Below are 19,358 nucleotides of genomic sequence, written 5' to 3'. Positions count from 1 at the left end.
TAAGAACATGCATTGCCTGATGTCTGAATCCTCTCATCTTTTCCCCACTGGGAGTTGCATAATGTTGGCATCAGAAGGGTGTTGACCTCACATACTGTTTGCTGTGTCATGTTGACCTGCTCTAGAGATACACTATCAATATCGATCCGGCTGCGTTCATTTGTTTCTACCTTTTTTAAATCTCTTTTTTTCTCATTGTGATGCGAAGCCAGATCTCAGAAAGAGGGATGAGAGCGAGAGGACAGGGAGAAAGAGGAACCACTCAACACAACAATGCTCATGATTAGACCCAAAGAGCTGAATATTGATCCATAACGTCATTAAGGTAAGTACTGTATATATGACGTCTTTGTGTGTATTTCATGTAATGGGTTCCTATTTTATTGCTTCCTTCTCGTGGAATTGTTTTGTATAATTTTGCCATATTTGCACATAAATCCACTGATAGACACATTTAATAATGATTTAACTTCTTAGAAGAGTGAGTCAGAAAGGAGTGATATTCTGGGCCACGGCAGTACATGTAACTAAATGACTGATAAGCATTCAGAGAGGAAGTCACACCAGGGTGTAACTCTCCTTGGAGCCTAGCAGCGTCCTCTAAAAGCTTTTCAGGGAAGAGAAAAATAAGCTGCATTTTAGAAAAAAATGTAAGGGGACAGGGGAGTTGTTGGAGTGGTTGCCTCTTTCTTTCGTTCTCTCACTCTCCTTCTCTCTCTTGCTCTCTATCTCGAAATATCTGTCACTTGTTGTCCTTTCCTCTACCCCTCTCTCCCACAGCAGTGTCGATAGTTAAGGGAAAGAGAAAAGCTCTGCCTCTCAAAAATAAGTGGGAGGGAGGAATGTTTTTGGGCTGTCTCCAGGCGGAACCTGGGAGGGAAAGAGAGAGCAAGGAGGGACGAGAAAAGAGAGAGAGAGAACCTTGTGAATGCCTCTTCCCTTCCTCTTCCCAACAGCCAGTATTGAGTTGCTTAGCACGGGCTGTTAAGGAAGAAACAGAGCAAGAGAGGGACGAGAGAAAAGAGAGAGAGAAGACAGAACAGAGCCCTTCTCCCCTCCCACCCTTAGTGAGCCAGTCTAAACCAAGCTGCTTGTCACTGCTGTTGTTCTGTGAATGTGATGCTGGTCAGACAGTCCCATACGCAGATTTCCAAACCTCTCGGAGCTCCTCTCAGATCCCGAACGACCCTGGAGAGCCACGTCATCTCCCCCCCAAAACTCTCACCACAGCAGCCGACCACCCCCAACAGCAACATGTACCCTGAGGAGACACGCGGAGGTGGTGGGGCGGCCGCCTTTAACTACCTGGACGGAGGGTATGACTACACAGCCCCTGCCCAAGGCCCGGCCCCTCTCTATTACTCCACCACCCCCCAGGATGCCCACGGACCCCCTTCGGATGGCAGCATGCAGTCCCTGGGCAGCAGTCCCACCGGCCCACTGGTGTTTGTGTCCTCCAGCCCCCAGCTCAGCCCCCAGCTCAGCCCCTTCCTCCACCCCCCAAGCCACCATGGTCTCCCCAGCCAGTCATACTACCTGGAGACCTCGTCCACACCCTTATATAGGTGAGTGATCTAAGCTGTCGTTGAGCCTTAGTATATGGGAATCAGCTGTTCTGGCTGAACATGTGTTGTTGTAATGTAAGTAGATGAGTGTGAGAGAGAGAGTGAGATCAGTGATGTGATGTTTATTTGATCATTGTTATTTGGACAGTGTATGTTGCTGACTATGGAGTATCTTTCAACAGCTGCCATGTCCCTGTAAGTCTGGTACACCAGACCACTGATTATGTAATTATGACAGAGCATTTCAATAAAGATATGGCATGTCCTGACCCATATGATATTTTTGCTCAGAGAGAGAGAATGATAACCTACATTGAGTGAATATATACTGTAGATATAGAGGTTTGGGCTTTTTTTATTGTTGCTTTCATTGTTTGACTGTTCTTATCCCACATTAACAGTAATATTTTTTTCAGTCTTTAGGGGATACCATTTTGTTATTTTGTGTACTTTTGTTTCTCTAGCATCTTTTTAGTAGATTGTCTGGCCAACAAATAATGATAGTCACCCAAAATAGACTCTTTAAAACTAAACATATACCCAGGACTTAGTTTTATTACATATTTTCAATCATGTTTAGTCCTCAAAGTTGGGTATTATGCTCATTATATAAATACTGTATATGTAACATTACTGTACTAGGTTATCGTCATTAAAAATGAAAGATCATTAATTCATTATCAGAAGAGAAATATTTAGGCTATTGTGAGCGTTTATAAAGCCGTAGCAACGGAGCTTTAATCCCTCCGATTAACGACTTTGCTGGAGACCTTGAGAAAAGAACAATACGTAAGAACAACAGAAGTACACACGCACATTTCATTTTCAGAATGAGATGGACACAGGTCTAGTTGCTCAGGGATAGCAGATTCATCTAAGATGCTGCTGTTAGCTATAATTGGCTCAATTTGTCCTTTGAGGGATTGAAAGGCTCAATGGTGTGAACCTCTATTACACCTTTCACTCTCTATTGAATCAGAAAAGATCATTGTCTGACAGTTGTGAGATTTTTATCAGAGAAATTGATGTTGGTTGTTCCATGTTTTCTAAGCACTTAGATTGAAACCAAGGCAGAGGTCATTAGAGAAGTATGCTTTTAAAGACAACCAGCACACTATTAAAAGGAGAAAACCAATTCAATCGTATTTATTTTATGTTGCCCAAAAGGCACATTTGAATTAACGAGTTTGTAAAAAAGCTTTCAGTTCTGTCATCTTGAAAAAATTATGTCACAAAGTACAACTCCAGGTTGACTCATCCAGAGAGGCGAAGCGAGAGGTTTCCACGAAAAATAAGACCATAATTTATGGATTTTTTTTATGGAAGTAAATAAAAAATGTTTTATTGCTAAATCGCTATGTGAGGCTCATTTATCTCATATAAGTTACGTAATGGTTAGGTTGTTACGAATGCACTGATATAAGTGGCATTTCAGCAATTAAAAAAACAACGACTTTATATTGGAGTTGTGCCCTTTGTCATAGAGATAGATAGAGAACCCATCATGGATATAACCCATGTTAACCAATTTAATATAGTCAACTTGGTGGGGATTCATATGAGTTGGGAGCAATCAGCCAATGATGAAGAAAATTGACTACTTTAAAATGGAGATACCCTCAATGGTACTGCCCATACTGTCACAGACGCTATAATGGGTACAGATACAAAGATGAGTTCTTTATCTATCTCCATGACCTGTTGTTCACACACGTATCTGCCCTCTAATTGGCTTGAATGGTCCCATCTGATTTCGCCTCCTCTCGCCTGCCTTCCATCTTTGAGGACATGTACTGTATTTCCATTGTTAGAGCGGTCAATGAACTATCTTGTCAATTTATTTGACAATCTTTGACTCATCCCAGCAAAGACAATCATCTGACAAACCCTGTGTTGCAGGTCGAGTGTGGTAACCAATCAGCTGTCAGCGTCAGAGGAGAAGCTCTGCATCCCCTCCGATAGGCAGCAGACGTACAGTGCAGCAGGGTCAGGGGTCAGGTTGTTTGAGATGGCCAACGAGACGAGGTACTGTGCGGTCTGCAGCGACTTTGCCTCTGGGTACCACTACGGAGTTTGGTCCTGCGAGGGCTGCAAAGCCTTCTTCAAAAGGAGCATCCAAGGTAAGTCTCTTCTCATCCCTACTACTATATCCCACTCCACTTCCCAACATCTGTGTCAATGCAATGTGTGTGTGTGCACATGCATGTGGTCATGCATCTGTGTGTATGTGTGTGTGCGTGTGTGTGTGTGTGTGTGTGTGTGTGTGTGTGTGTGTGTGTGTGTGTGTGTGTGTGTGTGTGTGTGTGTGTGTGTGTATGTGTGTGTGTGTGTGCGTGTGTGTTGGGAGTATGTAGGAGGCCGTTGGTTGACATTTTCCCGGAGAATCTGATGCTCTCATTGGTTCTGCCACTACCAAATCACAAGCCAATCACCACAGATTTTTTTTTTTTATCCAAAGCATATCATTGGTGCCACATGGGGATGGAGTGGGGAAAGACAGCGCATGTCAGTATGGAGCACAGTTCACAATAGAGTACCACAGTATGAGTCATACTACACATAAAACCTGTCGAACAAGGAAACGGTTCCAATTGTTTTTCCACCATTATTTTTTAGAAACATTTAAAATAAGGGCTGTGTTTTGTGACATTTTGATAACCGTGTAAATCTCTCCAGGACAAGGTGAGTTTTACCAATATATTCGCCTGGACTGGAATGAAATTAGAATTAATGAATGTGGCTATCATAAAGAACTTTAAATGCCAGGATGATCTGAACAAGACTGCTGAATCATCTGGATTAACTATCTAATGTTTGCTCAATTTAGTAATTGAATGGTGGAAAAACAATTGGAACCATTTCCCTGCTTGACTGCTAGGTTTTATGGGTGTTTATGACACCTCCACTATGCATGTTTCATCTCACCAACTGGTCACTTTTTTTCTTGTGACAGGTACATTTGTTGCAGCATAGCTAATGCCACAGTAATTATAGGCCTAATATATCTGAATAATATTGGGTATGGAGTGTGATCATAGGTACACATACAATTTGGTGTCAAATGAAAGCTGGGAGTCTACAGTATATACAGTACCAGTCAAAAGTCTGGACACACCTACACCTTCCATTTGTTTTTCTTTATTTTTACTATTTTCTATATGGTAGAATAATAGTGAAGACATCACAACTATGAAATAACACATGGAATCATATAGTAACTGTCACGCCCTGACCTTAGATATCCTTTTTATGTCTCTATTTGGTTTGGTCAGGTTGTGATTTGGGGTGGGTATTCTATGTTCTATTATTTGTATTTCTATGTTTTGACCGTGGTAGGGTTCTCAATCAGGGACAGCTGTCTATCGTTGTTTCTGATTGAGAACCATACTTAGGTAGCCCTTTTCCCACCTGTCTTTGTGGGAAGTTGTCTTTGTTTGTTGGCACTATAGCGTCACGGTTGGTTTTTGGATAATTGTTTTTGTTGGCTTACACTCACCACGCTGCACCTTGGTCCAGTTCATTCGACAGCCGTGACAGTAACCAAAAAAGTGTTAAACAAATCAAAATATATTTTATATTTGAGATTCTTCAAAGGGATTCGTCACCCTTTGCCTTGATGACAGCTTTGCACACTCCTGGCATTCTCTCAACCAGCTTCATGACGTAGTCAGCTGAAATGCATTTTAATTAACAGGTGTGCCTTGTTAAAAGTTCATTTGTGGAATTTCTTTCCTTCTTAATGCATTTGAGCCAATCAGTTGTGTTGTGACAAGGTAGGGTTGGTATACAGAAGATAGCCCTATTTGGTAAAAGACCAAGTCCATATTATGGCAAGAACAGCTCAAATAAGCAAAGAAAAACAACAGTCCATCATTACTTTAAGACATGAAGGTCAGTCAATCTCGAAAATTTCAAGAACTTTGAAAGTTTCTTAAATTGCAGTTGCAAAAACCCTTAAGCGCTATGATGAAACTGGCTCTCATGAGGACTGCCACAGGAAAGGAAGACCCAGAGTTACCTCTGCTGCAGAGGATAAGTTAATTAGTGTTACCAGCCTCAGAAATTACAGCCCAAATAAATGCTTCACAGAGTTCAACAGACACATCTCAACATCAACTGTTCAGAGGAGACTGCATGAATCAGGCCTTCATGGTCGAATTGCTGCAGAGAAACCACTACTAAAGGAACCAAATAAGAAGAAGAGACTTGCTTGGCCCAAGAAACACAAGCAATGGACATTAGACCGGTGGAAATCTGTCCTTTGGTCTGATGAGTCCAAATATGACATTTTTGGTTCTAACCGCTGTGTCTTTGTGACATGCAGAGTAGGTGAATGGATTATCTCCGCATGTGTAATTCTCACTGGCTTCTCCCTTTCGGCACAGAGCAAATTTCAGGTTTCCTGAGTGCAAACTTGAACGTTGTGAAAATTCCTTACAAATTCCTGTGAACACTGAGGCTGTACCCACTTTAAGTTACAGTTTTAACAGTGGCCAAGTAGGCTACTGTGGCTATTTGATCATAATGTAGGCCTACCAGAGTGGCCTACCATCAAAAACAATGGAGAAAATGCATCCCATAACAAATGCATCCCATAACAGCCAATGTGTGGTGTTCAATGTAGGCCTACATTCCATGAGACTTTTGAAAAAAAACATGCAGAGCTTGACATTAACCTGTTCATCCACTTGTCCTTCAGTCAAGGAGATGTGTCTGTGATATTAAAAAAATATATTGTTGTGTTGTTTGATCAAATCAAATCAAATCAAATTTATTTATATAGCCCTTCGTACATCAGCTGATATCTCAAAGTGCTGTACAGAAACCCAGCCTAAAACCCCAAACAGCAAGCAATGCAGGTGTAGAAGCACGGTGGCTAGGAAAAACTCCCTAGAAAGGCCAAAACCTAGGAAGAAACCTAGAGAGGAACCAGGCTATGTGGGGTGGCCAGTCCTCTTCTGGCTGTGCCGGGTGGAGATTATAACAAAACATGGTCAAGATGTTCAAATGTTCATAAATGACCAGCATGGTCGAATAATAATAAGGCAGAATAGTTGAAACTGGAGCAGCAGCACAGTCAGGTGGACTGGGGACAGCAAGGAGTCATCATGTCAGGTATTCCTGGGGCATGGTCCTATGGCTCAGGTCAGTTGAAACTGGAGCAGCAGCACAGCCAGGTGGACTGGGGACAGCAAGGAGTCATCATGTCAGGTAGTCCTGGAGCATGGTCCTAGGGCTCAGGTCCTCCGAGAGAGAGAAAGAGAGAAGGAGAGAATTAGAGAACGCACACTTAGATTCACACAGGACACCGAATAGGACAGGAGAAGTACTCCAGATATAACAAACTGACCCTAGCCCCCCGACACATAAACTACTGCAGCATAAATACTGGAGGCTGAGACAGGAGGGGTCAGGAGACACTGTGGCCCCATCCGAGGACACCCCCGGACAGGGCCAAACAGGAAGGATATAACCCCACCCACTTTGCCAAAGCACAGCCCCCACAACACTAGAGGGATATCTTCAACCACCAACTTACCATCCTGAGACAAGGCTGAGTATAGCCCACAAAGACCTCCGCCACGGCACAACCCAAGGGGGGGGGGGGGGGGGCGCCAACCCAGACAGGATGACCACATCAGTGACTCAACCCACTCAGGTGACGCACCCCCTCCAGGGACGGCATGAGAGAGCCCCAGTAAAGCCAGTGACTCAGCCCCTGTAATAGGGTTAGAGGCAGAGAATCCCAGTGGAAAGAGGGGAACCGGCCAGGCAGAGACAGCAAGGGCGGTTCGTTGCTCCAGAGCCTTTCCGTTCACCCTCCCACTCCTGGGCCAGACTACACTCAATCATATGACCCACTGAAGAGATGAGTCTTCAGTAGAGACTTAAAGGTTGAGACCGAGTTTGCGTCTCTGACATGGGTAGGCAGACCGTTCCATAAAAATGGAGCTCTATAGGAGAAAGCCCTGCCTCCAGCTGTTTGCTTAAAAATTCTAGGGACAATTAGGAGGCCTGCGTCTTGTGACCGTAGCGTACGTGTAGGTATGTACGGCAGGACCAAATCAGAGAGATAGGTAGGAGCAAGCCCATGTAATGCTTTGTAGGTTAGCAGTAAAACCTTGAAATCAGCCCTTGCTTTGACAGGAAGCCAGTGTAGAGAGGCTAGCACTGGAGTAATATGATCAAATTTTTTGGTTCTAGTCAGGATTCTAGCAGCCGTATTTAGCACTAACTGAAGTTTATTTAGTGCTTTATCCGGGTAGCCGGAAAGTAGAGCATTGCAGTAGTCTAACCTGGAAGTGACAAAAGCATGGATTAATTTTTCTGCATCATTTTTGGACAGAAAGTTTCTGATTTTTGCAATGTTACGTAGATGGAAAAAAGCTGTCCTTGAAATGGTCTTGATATGTTCTTCAAAAGAGAGATCAGAGTCCAGAGTAACGCCGAGGTCCTTCACAGTTTTATTTGAGACAACTGTACAACCATTAAGATTAATTGTCAGATTCAACAGAAGATCTCTTTGTTTCTTGGGACCTAGAACAAGCATCTCTGTTTTGTCCGAGTTTAAAAGTAGAAAGTTTGCAGCCATCCACTTCCTTATGTCTGAAACACATTCTTCTAGCAAGGGCAATTTTGGGGCTTCACCATGTTTAATTGAAATGTACAGCTGTGTGTCATCCGCATAGCAGTGAAAGTTAACATTATGTTTTCGAATGACATCCCCAAGAGGTAAAATATATAGTGAAAACAATAGTGGTCCTAAAACGGAACCTTGAGGAACACCGAAATTTACAGTTGATTTGTCAGAGGACAAACCATTCACAGAGACAAACTGATATCTTTCCGACAGATAAGATCTAAACCAGGCCAGAACTTGTCCGTGTAGACCAATTTGGGTTTCCAATCTCTCCAAAAGAATGTGGTGATCGATGGTATCAAAAGCAGCACTAAGGTCTAGGAGCACGAGGACAGATGCAGAGCCTCGGTCCGATGCCATTAAAATGTCATTTACCACCTTCACAAGTGCCGTCTCAGTGCTATGATGGGGTCTAAAACCAGACTGAAGCATTTCGTATACATTGTTTGTCTTCAGGAAGGCAGTGAGTTGTTGCGCAACAGCCTTTTCTAAAATTTTTGAGAGGAATGGAAGATTCGATATAGGCCGATAGTTTTTTATATTTTCTGGGTCAAGGTTTGGCTTTTTCAAGAGAGGCTTTATTACTGCCACTTTTAGTGAGTTTGGTACACATCCGGTGGATAGAGAGCCGTTTATTATGTTCAACATAGGAGGGCCAAGCACAGGAAGCAGCTCTTTCAGTAGTTTAGTTGGAATAGGGTCCAGTATGCAGCTTGAAGGTTTAGAGGCCATGATTATTTTCATCATTGTGTCAAGAGATATAGTACTAAAACACTTGAGCGTCTCTCTTGATCCTAGGTCCTGGCAGAGTTGTGCAGACTCAGGACAACTGAGCTTTGAAGGAATACGCAGATTTAAGGAGGAGTCCGTAATTTGCTTTCTAATAATCATAATCTTTTCCTCAAAGAAGTTCATGAATTTATCACTGCTAAAGTGAAAGTCATCCTCTCTTGGGGAATGCTGCTTTTTAGTTAGCTTTGCGACAGTATCAAAAAGGAATTTCGGATTGTTCTTATTTTCCTCAATTAAGTTAGAAAAATAGGATGATCGAGCAGCAGTAAGGGCTCTTCGGTACTGCACAGTACTGTCTTTCCAAGCTAGTCGGAAGACTTCCAGTTTGGTGTGGCGCCATTTCCGTTCCAATTTTCTGGAAGCTTGCTTCAGAGCTCGGGTATTTTCTGTGTACCAGGGAGCTAGTTTCTTATGAGAAATGTTTTTAGTTTTTAGGGGTGCAACTGCATCTAGGGTATTGCGCAAGGTTAAGTTGAGTTCCTCAGTTAGGTGGTTAACTGATTTTTGTCCTCTGGCGTCCTTGGGTAGACAGAGGGAATCTGGAAGGACATCAAGGAATCTTTGTGTTGTCTGTGAATTTATAGCACGACTTTTGATGATCCTTGGTTGGGGTCTGAGCAGATTATTTGTTGCAATTGCAAACGTAATAAAATGGTGGTCTGATAGTCCAGGATTATGAGGAAAAACATTAAGATCCACAACATTTATTCCATGGGACAAAACTAGGTCCAGCGTATGACTGTGACAGTGAGTGGGTCCAGAGACATGTTGGACAAAACCCACTGAGTCGATGATGGCTCCGAAAGCCTTTTGGAGTGGGTCTGTGGACTTTTCCATTTGAATATTAAAGTCACCAAAGATTAGAATATTATCCGCTATGACTACAAGGTCCGATAGGAATTCAGGGAACTCAGTGAGGAACGCTGTATATGGCCCAGGAGGCCTGTAAACAGTAGCTATAAAAAGTGATTGAGTAGGCTGCATAGATTTCATGACTAGAAGCTCAAAAGACGAAAACGTCATTTTTTTTTTTGTAAATTGAAATTTGCTATCGTAAATGTTAGCAACACCTCCGCCTTTGCGGGATGCACGGGGGATATGGTCACTAGTGTAGCCAGGAGGTGAGGCCTCATTTAACACAGTAAATTCATCAGGCTTAAGCCATGTTTCAGTCAGGCCAATCACATCAAGATTATGATCAGTGATTAGTTCATTGACTATAATTGCCTTTGAAGTAAGGGATCTAACATTAAGTAGCCCTATTTTGAGATGTGAGGTATCATGATCTCTTTCAATAATGACAGGAATGGAGGTGGTCTTTATCCTAGTGAGATTGCTAAGGCGAACACCGCCATGTTTAGTTTTGCCCAACCCAGGTCGAGGCACAGACACGGTCTCAATGGTGATAGCTGAGCTGACTACACTGACTGTGCTAGTGGCAGACTCCACTATGCTGGCAGGCTGGCTAACAGCCTGCTGCCTGGCCTGCACCCTATTTCATTGTGGAGCTAGAGGAGTTAGAGCCCTGTCTATGTTGGTAGATAAAATGAGAGCACCCCTCCAGCTAGGATGGAGTCCGTCACTCCTCAGCAGGTCAGGCTTGGTCCTGTTTGTGGGTGAGTCCCAGAAAGAGGGCCAATTATCTACAAATTCTATCTTTTGGGAGGGGCAGAAAACAGTTTTCAACCAGCGATTGAGTTGTAATGTGATGCAAGAAACCACTTTACAAAATAAAATGCATTATTATTCCCATACCATTAATACAGACAATCAGGCAAATTATGCTATCCTCTGTCTATTGGTTACTTAGTTTATTCAAGCCTGTCTCAAAATACACACTACCCCTTTAAGACAAAAACAAGCTCTTTACCTGACTCGCTTTTCAAAGCAATCAATCCTTTATTGCTGACTACAAATGATTTATAACTGGGCTATTAACTAACTTACTAGCAAAGGATATGAACTAAATGTGCACACGTGGCTACATGAAGTTCTGTAATGCAGTCCACTTCAAAGTGAATGGCACAGATCTATACATGGCAATGTGCTATTTGCATATAGGCCAACTGCAGCTCTGATTGGTTATGTCGCTCCAGTCTGTGTACAGTACAGGCTGAGTCGTGCGTGTCAGTGAAATAGAATCCTACTCCTATGCGTTCTTCCTACAACAAAATATCTTGCATAGTTTGTTTTGTTTTGGTATGATGCATTGAAAGTGGCTAATATTGCGCTGATTCAATCACAATTGCCACAGTGGTCACTTTCTGGATCAAAATGCAAGCCGAGATCACAGTATCCATTTTACTGTATATTTATTTTATGCCTGTTACGTTACTGTAGACACGGTCATCTGAGCAATCTTGGCCATATAGTGCACTTGATATGCTCTCTGGCCCGCTGGAAAGGCTGAGTTTGTACCTTCAGACACATTAAATGGTTCAAAATGGCAACAGTTCGCCCACCTGGCATGCAGGGCAGCTGAATCAGGTGCACCTACCGCCAACAGCCCAAGACAAATAAAATAAATAGGAACACAAGGCTTTATTGTTCGTTTTTTATAGAACTGTTTGTCGATAGACTAGGAATGCCTTGGGGATCGACCAGTTGGTGACCACTGCTCTAGAAAGTTGAATGAAATTAAATCTCGTGCTCCTCTCTGTTGGCTGATATACATTTTTTCTGTGCGGCAGTCCTGGGGGAGCTGCACGGCAGTCTCGGGGCTATTGCGCGCACCCCTACCAAGATGGGCTTGCCTGGTTTTGTGATAGGCTGAGCTGAGCTCATGCAAACTCATATTCAAACGCTGTCATCAGTTAGACAGCCAAGATCATAGACATCCGAGATCATAGACAGCAAGATCGCTGTAAAGGGTGCCTTTAAACATAGAAAGAGCACATTCTATGTTGTAACCTCACTCAAAACGTCCTATTTTTTGGGATGCTAAAACCATGATTTGGTCAAACAGTAAAGTGCATTATTCTCATGATTCCTGTAATGAAAGTGTCTGCTCTGCTACTGTGCATGTGTTCTCGTGGAGGCCTGCTACTGTGATGAGCGAAAATGTGTTCTATAACAATGTGTTCTGATCCTATAACACAGCTCTGGAAGCTTCATCCCCTTGTCCTTGTTGAAGACAGGAGGGCCTCAGCTTTCTGTAGATTACATTTTTCTTTCTCCATATTCACCTCAATAGCAACTATTTTACAACCAAGATACTTGACATGGCTTTGAGATGTGGAGCGGTGCATGTGCACAATTTGCACCGGTCATTGAGAGGGCATTTGCCTATTAGGTCTGCAAAGTTTTCTTAGGACATTGAATTTACTGTTGGATGAATACATGGCTACAAGCAGTGGCTATTATATTTAGAGTTAAATGTGATGTGTTTTGAGTTTCCACTTTCTCAGGTATGGTACCCCAAATGATTAGCCTATGATATTAGTTAGTGCCAGTGGCGCAACATTGGTTTTGGAAGTGGGGGAGGACATCATTTTTTATTTTTTTTATCCAGTCAGATAAACACTCCAAATAGCCTACCCAAACGCTCAGATGCGTCTGCATGGTCCTAAAGCACGCCATTGGCTCATTTTGTATCACATTCTATGATAAAACTGGGCGGTATAAAAATGCAATTTCAGAATGTGGGGGGGACATGTCCCCCCGTCCCCAGTGAATATTGAGCCCCTGGTTACTGCACATGAAGATGTATGTAATTAATCTCTATTGAACCCCCCAAAAAATCTATCCTATTTTAACAGTAAAATATAGCAACTACACTCAGTGTACAAAACATTATGAACACATGCTCTTTCTGTAGCATGGACTGACCAGGTGAATCCTGGTGAATGTTTATTGATGTCACCTATTAAATCCAATTCCATTTTTAAGCCTTAAGACATGGATTGTGTATGTGTGCCATTCAGAGGGTGAATGGGCAAGACAAAATATTTAAGTGTCTCAAAGAACGTCCAGGCAATTTGGGCAGAATTGGAATCAACATGGGCCATCATCCCTGTGGAACACATTCAACACATGTAGAGTCCATGTCATCTTGAATCATGCATTCCTGCTTGGATGTGTTAGATTAAATCATGTATTTCTTTTCCTCAGTAGTACAGTATATGTATTATACTTCTTAATAAAGCACTATGAATTACTTTATAAGATGATTACTCATGATTTTGGCTCGACCAAATCAAGGGCTGTTGCCACCAAATGTAAAACTTAATGACACCACTGACACCAGGGTAAATGTTGGTCTGGGGCTCTGTGGAGTTGGCAGCACGCACTGTGATGTGGGCTGGTGTGGATAAAATGCCAAGGCCAAATTATTGTCCCAGTTCCAACCTGGGCTATAGCAGTTATTTATTCAGACCCATAACCATTCAATGCTCCATTCAAAGCAGTGTGCATCTTATTCTAGTCGTATATTATTCAAGCATGTCATTAAAATTATGCAGAGAAGGACAACAAAACATATTTTATGTAGACCTTTCCTGCAGTCAAATGACCAAATCGCCCTCTAGTGGCCTCGTGGGTGGAATGATATGAATATTTTTCATATTTTTATTGAGATATTTGATGTACCGAGTCCATGGTACAGGGTGTATGAGTTTATATATAACGCAAGATTCAAGACTTGTGCTTTTCAGCTAAAATTATTATGTAGAATTCTTGCCACCATCAAAATGTTGAATATTTGGGGCATAAAATCATCGAAGCTCTGCAGATTTTGTTGTGAGGATACAATCAATGACCATTTATTTTGGTGTTGCCCTCAGGTAGCTGGTCTCAGGTTCAGGAATGGCTGAAAATGCATAGCATTGATCTAAAATTGACCCTAGGAATAGTACTGTTAGGAGATCTGGAGAGACCGGGTCAGTCAATTACTAATATACTAATACTTTTAGTAAAAGTATTTATCTTCAACTCGCAATCTGTGGATTCTATTCGATTAGATAGATTGAAATTGTACATTAAACATCACCGCATAGTTGAAAGATATGTGTTGCATAGAAACCCGGAGTGGGTGGGGTGAGGGAAGCTGAGGGTTGGGATGTGGAATTGGACTGGAGTTGCTGTGTGAGAGATAGAATGATGGTCAAAGATAAAAGTACATTTGAATGACACTAAGTGGCAGTGTTTTTACAACTAATGCCGGTTTGCCTGAGGCTGATGCCGTGCAGGTGTTTGTACACATGCATATACACACACTCTCATTCAAATAAACACATACAAGAACACACACATACATGTAATAGTGCCAGACATGCACACAAACATATACAGTTGGTATTGCTGTTATGATTTGAGTTGTCCTTGATGTCCTTTGTTTTAAATGTATTATTTAAAAATACATTATCTTGGTTGTTGGTGCATTGGGGGGGTTAGTTGAGGGACAGCTATTGGGGAACTGTGTGGTGATCTTGGAAGGTTCGGGTTCATGTTTTTTGGACTGGTGATAGATCGGTCAACATGCCCTTGAGCAGGACATTGACCCTGGATGCTTCTGTGTGTCGCTCTGAATGGGAGTCTGTTGGATGACTGGTATGATGTAGTTGTTGAGCGGCTTTATTACAAGTATATTGTATGTTTCGAATATTCAATAAATAATTATTTCAAAATATATATATATATATATTTTTTTTCTTCATATTTTCATAATTAATAAATCTAGATAGATCTACCAAAAAATCTGGTGTTTCTATGTCAAACGGTTTTGTTATAGTTGAGTCTTCTGTGTTGTTTATAAAGTGTAATATTGAGATGCAAACTCAAAATTGAATACATTTAAACACAATACGTTTTTTGGGTTTAGGCTCATAAAATGTCTAGGGCTCATCAGGCTAAGGTAGCATCAGGCTAATGTAGCATCAGGCTAATGTAGCATCAGGCTAAGGTAGCATCAGGCTAATGTAGCATCAGGCTAATGTAGCATCAGGCTAAGGTAGCATCAGGCTTGAATCTCTAACCCGACATATTTAGTTCCAATCCATCAGGGCCACATCAAAGCTAGTTGTCATGGAGCGGGGTTATTCTGATGAGTCTGGGGGTGTCTGGACCAAGTCTGGTTCACTTTAATAGGACCTTACCTACATACAGAGAGAAGAACTTCGAGGTGTAACTGTCATTTACCAGGACCACTTTAGTGCTATTGCTAATGGTGGGCTTACACTGGGTGTAGAGAAAGAACACTAGTCAAAAGACAACAGAACGACTGAAAGGGAGTGTCTGGTATAGTAGGTCGTATGCCATAAACACCACAATACTGAAAGGGAGTGTCTGGTATAGTAGGTCGTATGCCATAAACACCACAATACTGAAAGGGAGTGTCTGGTATAGTAGGTCGTATGCCATAAACACCACAATACTGAAAGGGAGTGTCTGGTATAGTAGGTCGTATGCCATAAACACCACAATACTGAAAGGGAGTGTCTGGTATAGTAGGTCGTATGCCATAAACACCACAATACTGAAAGGGAGTGTCTGGTATAGTAGGTCGTATGCCATAAACACCACAATACTGAAAGTGAACATGTTTTAAAACCATAACCTAATGTTCTTTCAGTCTAAAGATAAAGTGCAATATGTTGTCCTGGGTAACTGAGTTAATTTGACCTTGTAAGGAAGAGGAATCTGAAATGACATACAAAATATTTCGAGGGGATGGTGGACATCCCACAGCAAAATACACATAATCAGAACGCAGCTGGTCTCCATGGTAATCATACATTTTAATTCCCTCTATGCCAAAGATACATGAAAAATCAACATGTGCGGCAGTCCTTGTGATTGGAATGGGGGGGTCTCAGCCCAGTTTTTTTTTTTTTTTCAGGTCACAATGACTACATGTGCCCTGCGACTAACCAGTGTACAATGGACAGGAATCGTAGGAAGAGCTGCCAGGCATGCCGCCTCAGAAAGTGTTATGAAGTGGGGATGGTGAAAGGAGGTGAGTAAGGGAACACAGTGGTACTCACAATGGACACACACACACAGCTTACAGTTTGTCTTGGTTTGGCTTGCCCCAGTAGTCTGAAACGGGTAGCATCAGTTAAAACGACAGATTAACACCGGTAACCGGGACACCGAGACCACTCGGTATCCCAAAAATGTAATGACATGACCATGGAAATTACAACATTTCCCCCCAATGTAGCACTAATGCAATTCTACAAAATACACAACATGCACAGCAGATTGGTAAAACATGTAATAGCACATTATCCAAACATGGAGGCCTTCAGCATAGTTTATTCATTTCTCACAAGCGTGGGGGACTCCTCTAGATAAATCAATCCATGTTCAATTTTTGGTTTCACTGAATCTCCGTTTGGATATCTGGTAAGGATTAGGCTGGGGAAATGTTAGCTAATTTGAGGCTAATAATCATCTTTATTCTAAATCCCTCATATATTAGATGATCAGAACATTTTGCTAGTGGATTTTTCTCTTTACTCATATAGTAAGTAGCCTGTCCTACTCCAGACCAAAAGCATGTGACTTGTCTGATAATCAATCAATGTGATTTTGTTTCACTGAATCTCTGTCTGTGTATTTGGTTAATTGATCTCTGGCTGGACAAGTGGAAGTGGTAGATCATTTATTTGTTTGCCCATCTTTCACTGATTAGAAACATTTAGCATGCAATAGTGTTGTGAAGCTGGTTGAGAGAATGCTAAGAGTGTGCCACGTTGTCATCAAGGCAAAGGGTGGCTACTTTGAAGAATCTCAAATGTAAAATTTTGATTTGTTCAACACTTTTTTTTCCTTGGTTGCTACATGATTCCATATGTGTATTTCATAGTTTTGATGTCTTCACTATTATTCTACAATGTAGAATATACTAATAATAAGGAAAAACCCTGGATTGATTAGGTGTGTCCAAACGTTTGACAGGTACTGTATGTATATGTTTGTGTGTGTGTGTGTGTGTGTGTGTGTGTGTGTGTGTACGTGCTTGTTCTTTACTAACTCTACTCTATACCCCAGGCTTGCGTAAGGACCGCGGTGGGCGGGTTCTCAGGAAGGATAAGCGGTATTGTGGCCCTGCTGGTGACAGAGAGAAACCCTACGGTGACCTGGAGCACAGGACTGCGCCCCCTCAGGACGGGGGTAGGAACAGCAGCAGCAGTCTCAATGGTGGTGGAGGATGGCGTGGGCCCAGAATCACCATGCCTCCTGAACAGGTCTGAACATGTCATAGATCTCTAAGCAACAGCAGTAAAGAAGTCAGTTAGTATAAATAAATATGTACGTGGAAACACAAAGTAACACACAAATTATTATTACACTTACTCACATACATACTCCAGGGGTACAATTGGAATTGAATAAGTGGTGCCCCCCCCCAAGGTGCTGATCTTTTCTAACTCTGTCATAACCTCCTGCTCTTCCCCCAAGGTGCTGTTCCTGCTGCAGGGGGCAGAGCCTCCGGCCCTGTGTTCTCGTCAGAAGGTGGCCCGCCCCTACACAGAGGTCACCATGATGACCCTGCTCACCAGCATGGCTGACAAGGAGCTGGTGCACATGATCGCTTGGGCTAAGAAAGTACCAGGCAAGAACCTAACACGGCACAGAAATGATAGATGATGTCATAATGTCACATACTGTCATTACAAACCTAAAAAATACACCAGCTAGATTTTTACTATCCAGATAGGTTAAATCACTCCAACAAGGCTTGAATAGGACTCATTTTCTCTCTCACTCACACTGACGGACACACACACACACACAGACACACACACACACAAAGCAGACCATACGCACTCGCTATGTGTCCTAGACTATGGCCTTGTCTAATCACACAGCTGCTTACGCAACCTCTCTCCTCCTGTGGTGTCAGGCCTTGGTAGTGGCAGTGACCGGGTGCTTTCAAAATAGGGGTGCCAACATGTGGTTTTGCACCGCCACTTATTAACCAGAAAATTATGATGATCCATTGGGTAATTTGTCATTTTAAAAGTTCATATGAATAAATAAAAATAGATTTTATATGTTTGCGTTTTACACCCCCTCCCCCATCACCTCAAGATAAATGGCGTTGACCACTTGAAAGTTTGCTTTGCTCCCTTGTCATTGTGTTGGTTCAGTGCAGTTAAAAAGCACTAGTTGCTCCACTGGTGTTTAAAATGAAGACACCTGCAAAATATAATTGTTTATCTATTTTGTTGCGCGCTGTTGTTACATTTGTATCGTTGTTTCATGTCCAGTGGTGTTGTCACATGTCATTTGAGCTGCATGAACCACAAGAAAATTCATTGTATCATTTCACTTTGCCTGTTAGAACCCAGATGAGAACGGGCATGTCTGATTGGGCTAGCTGTAGCTCAGCCTCTGACTCGGAGTGACCTTTCATCAGCCTACCAAAGGTTGCACCTTAGCAGAAAACTGCATGTCCGGTAGCTCGCAGGCTGTCAATGAGTAGCTCGCAAGTAGAGTGAAAAATATAAATCTGTTAAATAATCCCCTCCAAGCTGTTTACCGGCATTTAACACCATTTGCATTTTTGCCATCTGTTTTCCCAACTTCAATCGGTTAAATCACATTGTGCTAGGCCACGCACACGGACCTTAGTTTCTTCTCAGCAATGAGTCTGGATCTAATTACCTTTCTGACCCTCCACCAGATGCGAACACATTCGGAGCTGTCTGATTGGTCCAGAATCTGATGCGTTGGGCCAAAGCCAGAACACATGTGGGTAATGTGGTAGTTTGGAAATTCGTCATTGGCTTTGATACTGTAACTGGTTAGAGATGACACAATCAATGATGACTTTGTTTTTTACAACGCCCCTTGTGCCCCACATCACCACAAACTACTTCAATGATGGCAGTCTCAGACTAAAGTGTGTACAAATTAGCGAACTACAGAGCAGCTGAAGAATTTAGTGTGTCGTCAGACTAGAACCCCATGTCCGCTTCGCAGTTACAATGTATCCAAGCATGTATCCAAGCATGTATCCAAGCATGTATCCAAGCATGTAGCCAAGCATGTATCCAAGCATGTAGCCAAGCTGTGTCTGTGTGTGCCAAATGAAATACAGGATACTTGTATCTTAATAAAACAGCTCTGGATTGGTAAGTAATATCGACCAAATAAGCTATTTATACCCTGTTTTTATCAAATATGTATGCTGCTGAGACAAGTCAATTAAAAAAGAAATATGTCAACAGTGCAACAACGGGCGCCAAAAAAAGTCAATGTCTGAGGAAAAGCTGAACGGTCAATTAATGTGATTGCTGAGATTACACTTTTATTGTTCCTCATACAGTTCATGATGATTCCGTTTCTTTACAATGTGTTGTCAAATATGTAACTTGTGGTTGTTGTTCCAAAGGACACTATTAAACAGAATG

The 19,358-nt window shown here is 42.2% G+C and overlaps 1 protein-coding gene across 8 annotated transcripts in view; it reads left to right on the top strand.

The window, feature by feature from the left end:
* The first annotated feature begins 89 nt into the window (after nucleotides 1-89).
* Nucleotides 90-19,358, top strand: part of LOC139407236 (estrogen receptor 1) — a 26,712-nt gene continuing 7,443 nt past the window's right edge. The window contains exons 1-6 of one of the 8 annotated variants that reach the window (XM_071150827.1): nucleotides 90-325; nucleotides 957-1,565; nucleotides 3,465-3,685; nucleotides 15,833-15,949; nucleotides 16,990-17,186; nucleotides 17,401-17,554. In XM_071150827.1, coding sequence (XP_071006928.1) covers nucleotides 1,120-1,565; nucleotides 3,465-3,685; nucleotides 15,833-15,949; nucleotides 16,990-17,186; nucleotides 17,401-17,554 — 1,135 coding nt within the window. In that variant the 5' untranslated portion in view covers nucleotides 90-325; nucleotides 957-1,119. The remainder of the gene's footprint in view (nucleotides 326-956; nucleotides 1,566-3,464; nucleotides 3,686-15,832; nucleotides 15,950-16,989; nucleotides 17,187-17,400; nucleotides 17,555-19,358) is intronic. The other 7 variants (XM_071150829.1, XM_071150831.1, XM_071150830.1 and 4 more) reach the window with 7 other exon arrangements.

The sequence above is a fragment of the Oncorhynchus clarkii genome, chromosome 4, assembly GCF_045791955.1.
Source record: "Oncorhynchus clarkii lewisi isolate Uvic-CL-2024 chromosome 4, UVic_Ocla_1.0, whole genome shotgun sequence".
Lineage (NCBI taxonomy): Eukaryota > Metazoa > Chordata > Actinopteri > Salmoniformes > Salmonidae > Oncorhynchus > Oncorhynchus clarkii.
Note: the sequence above shows the minus strand (reverse complement) of the source record. Positions and strands in the feature narration are given on the sequence as shown.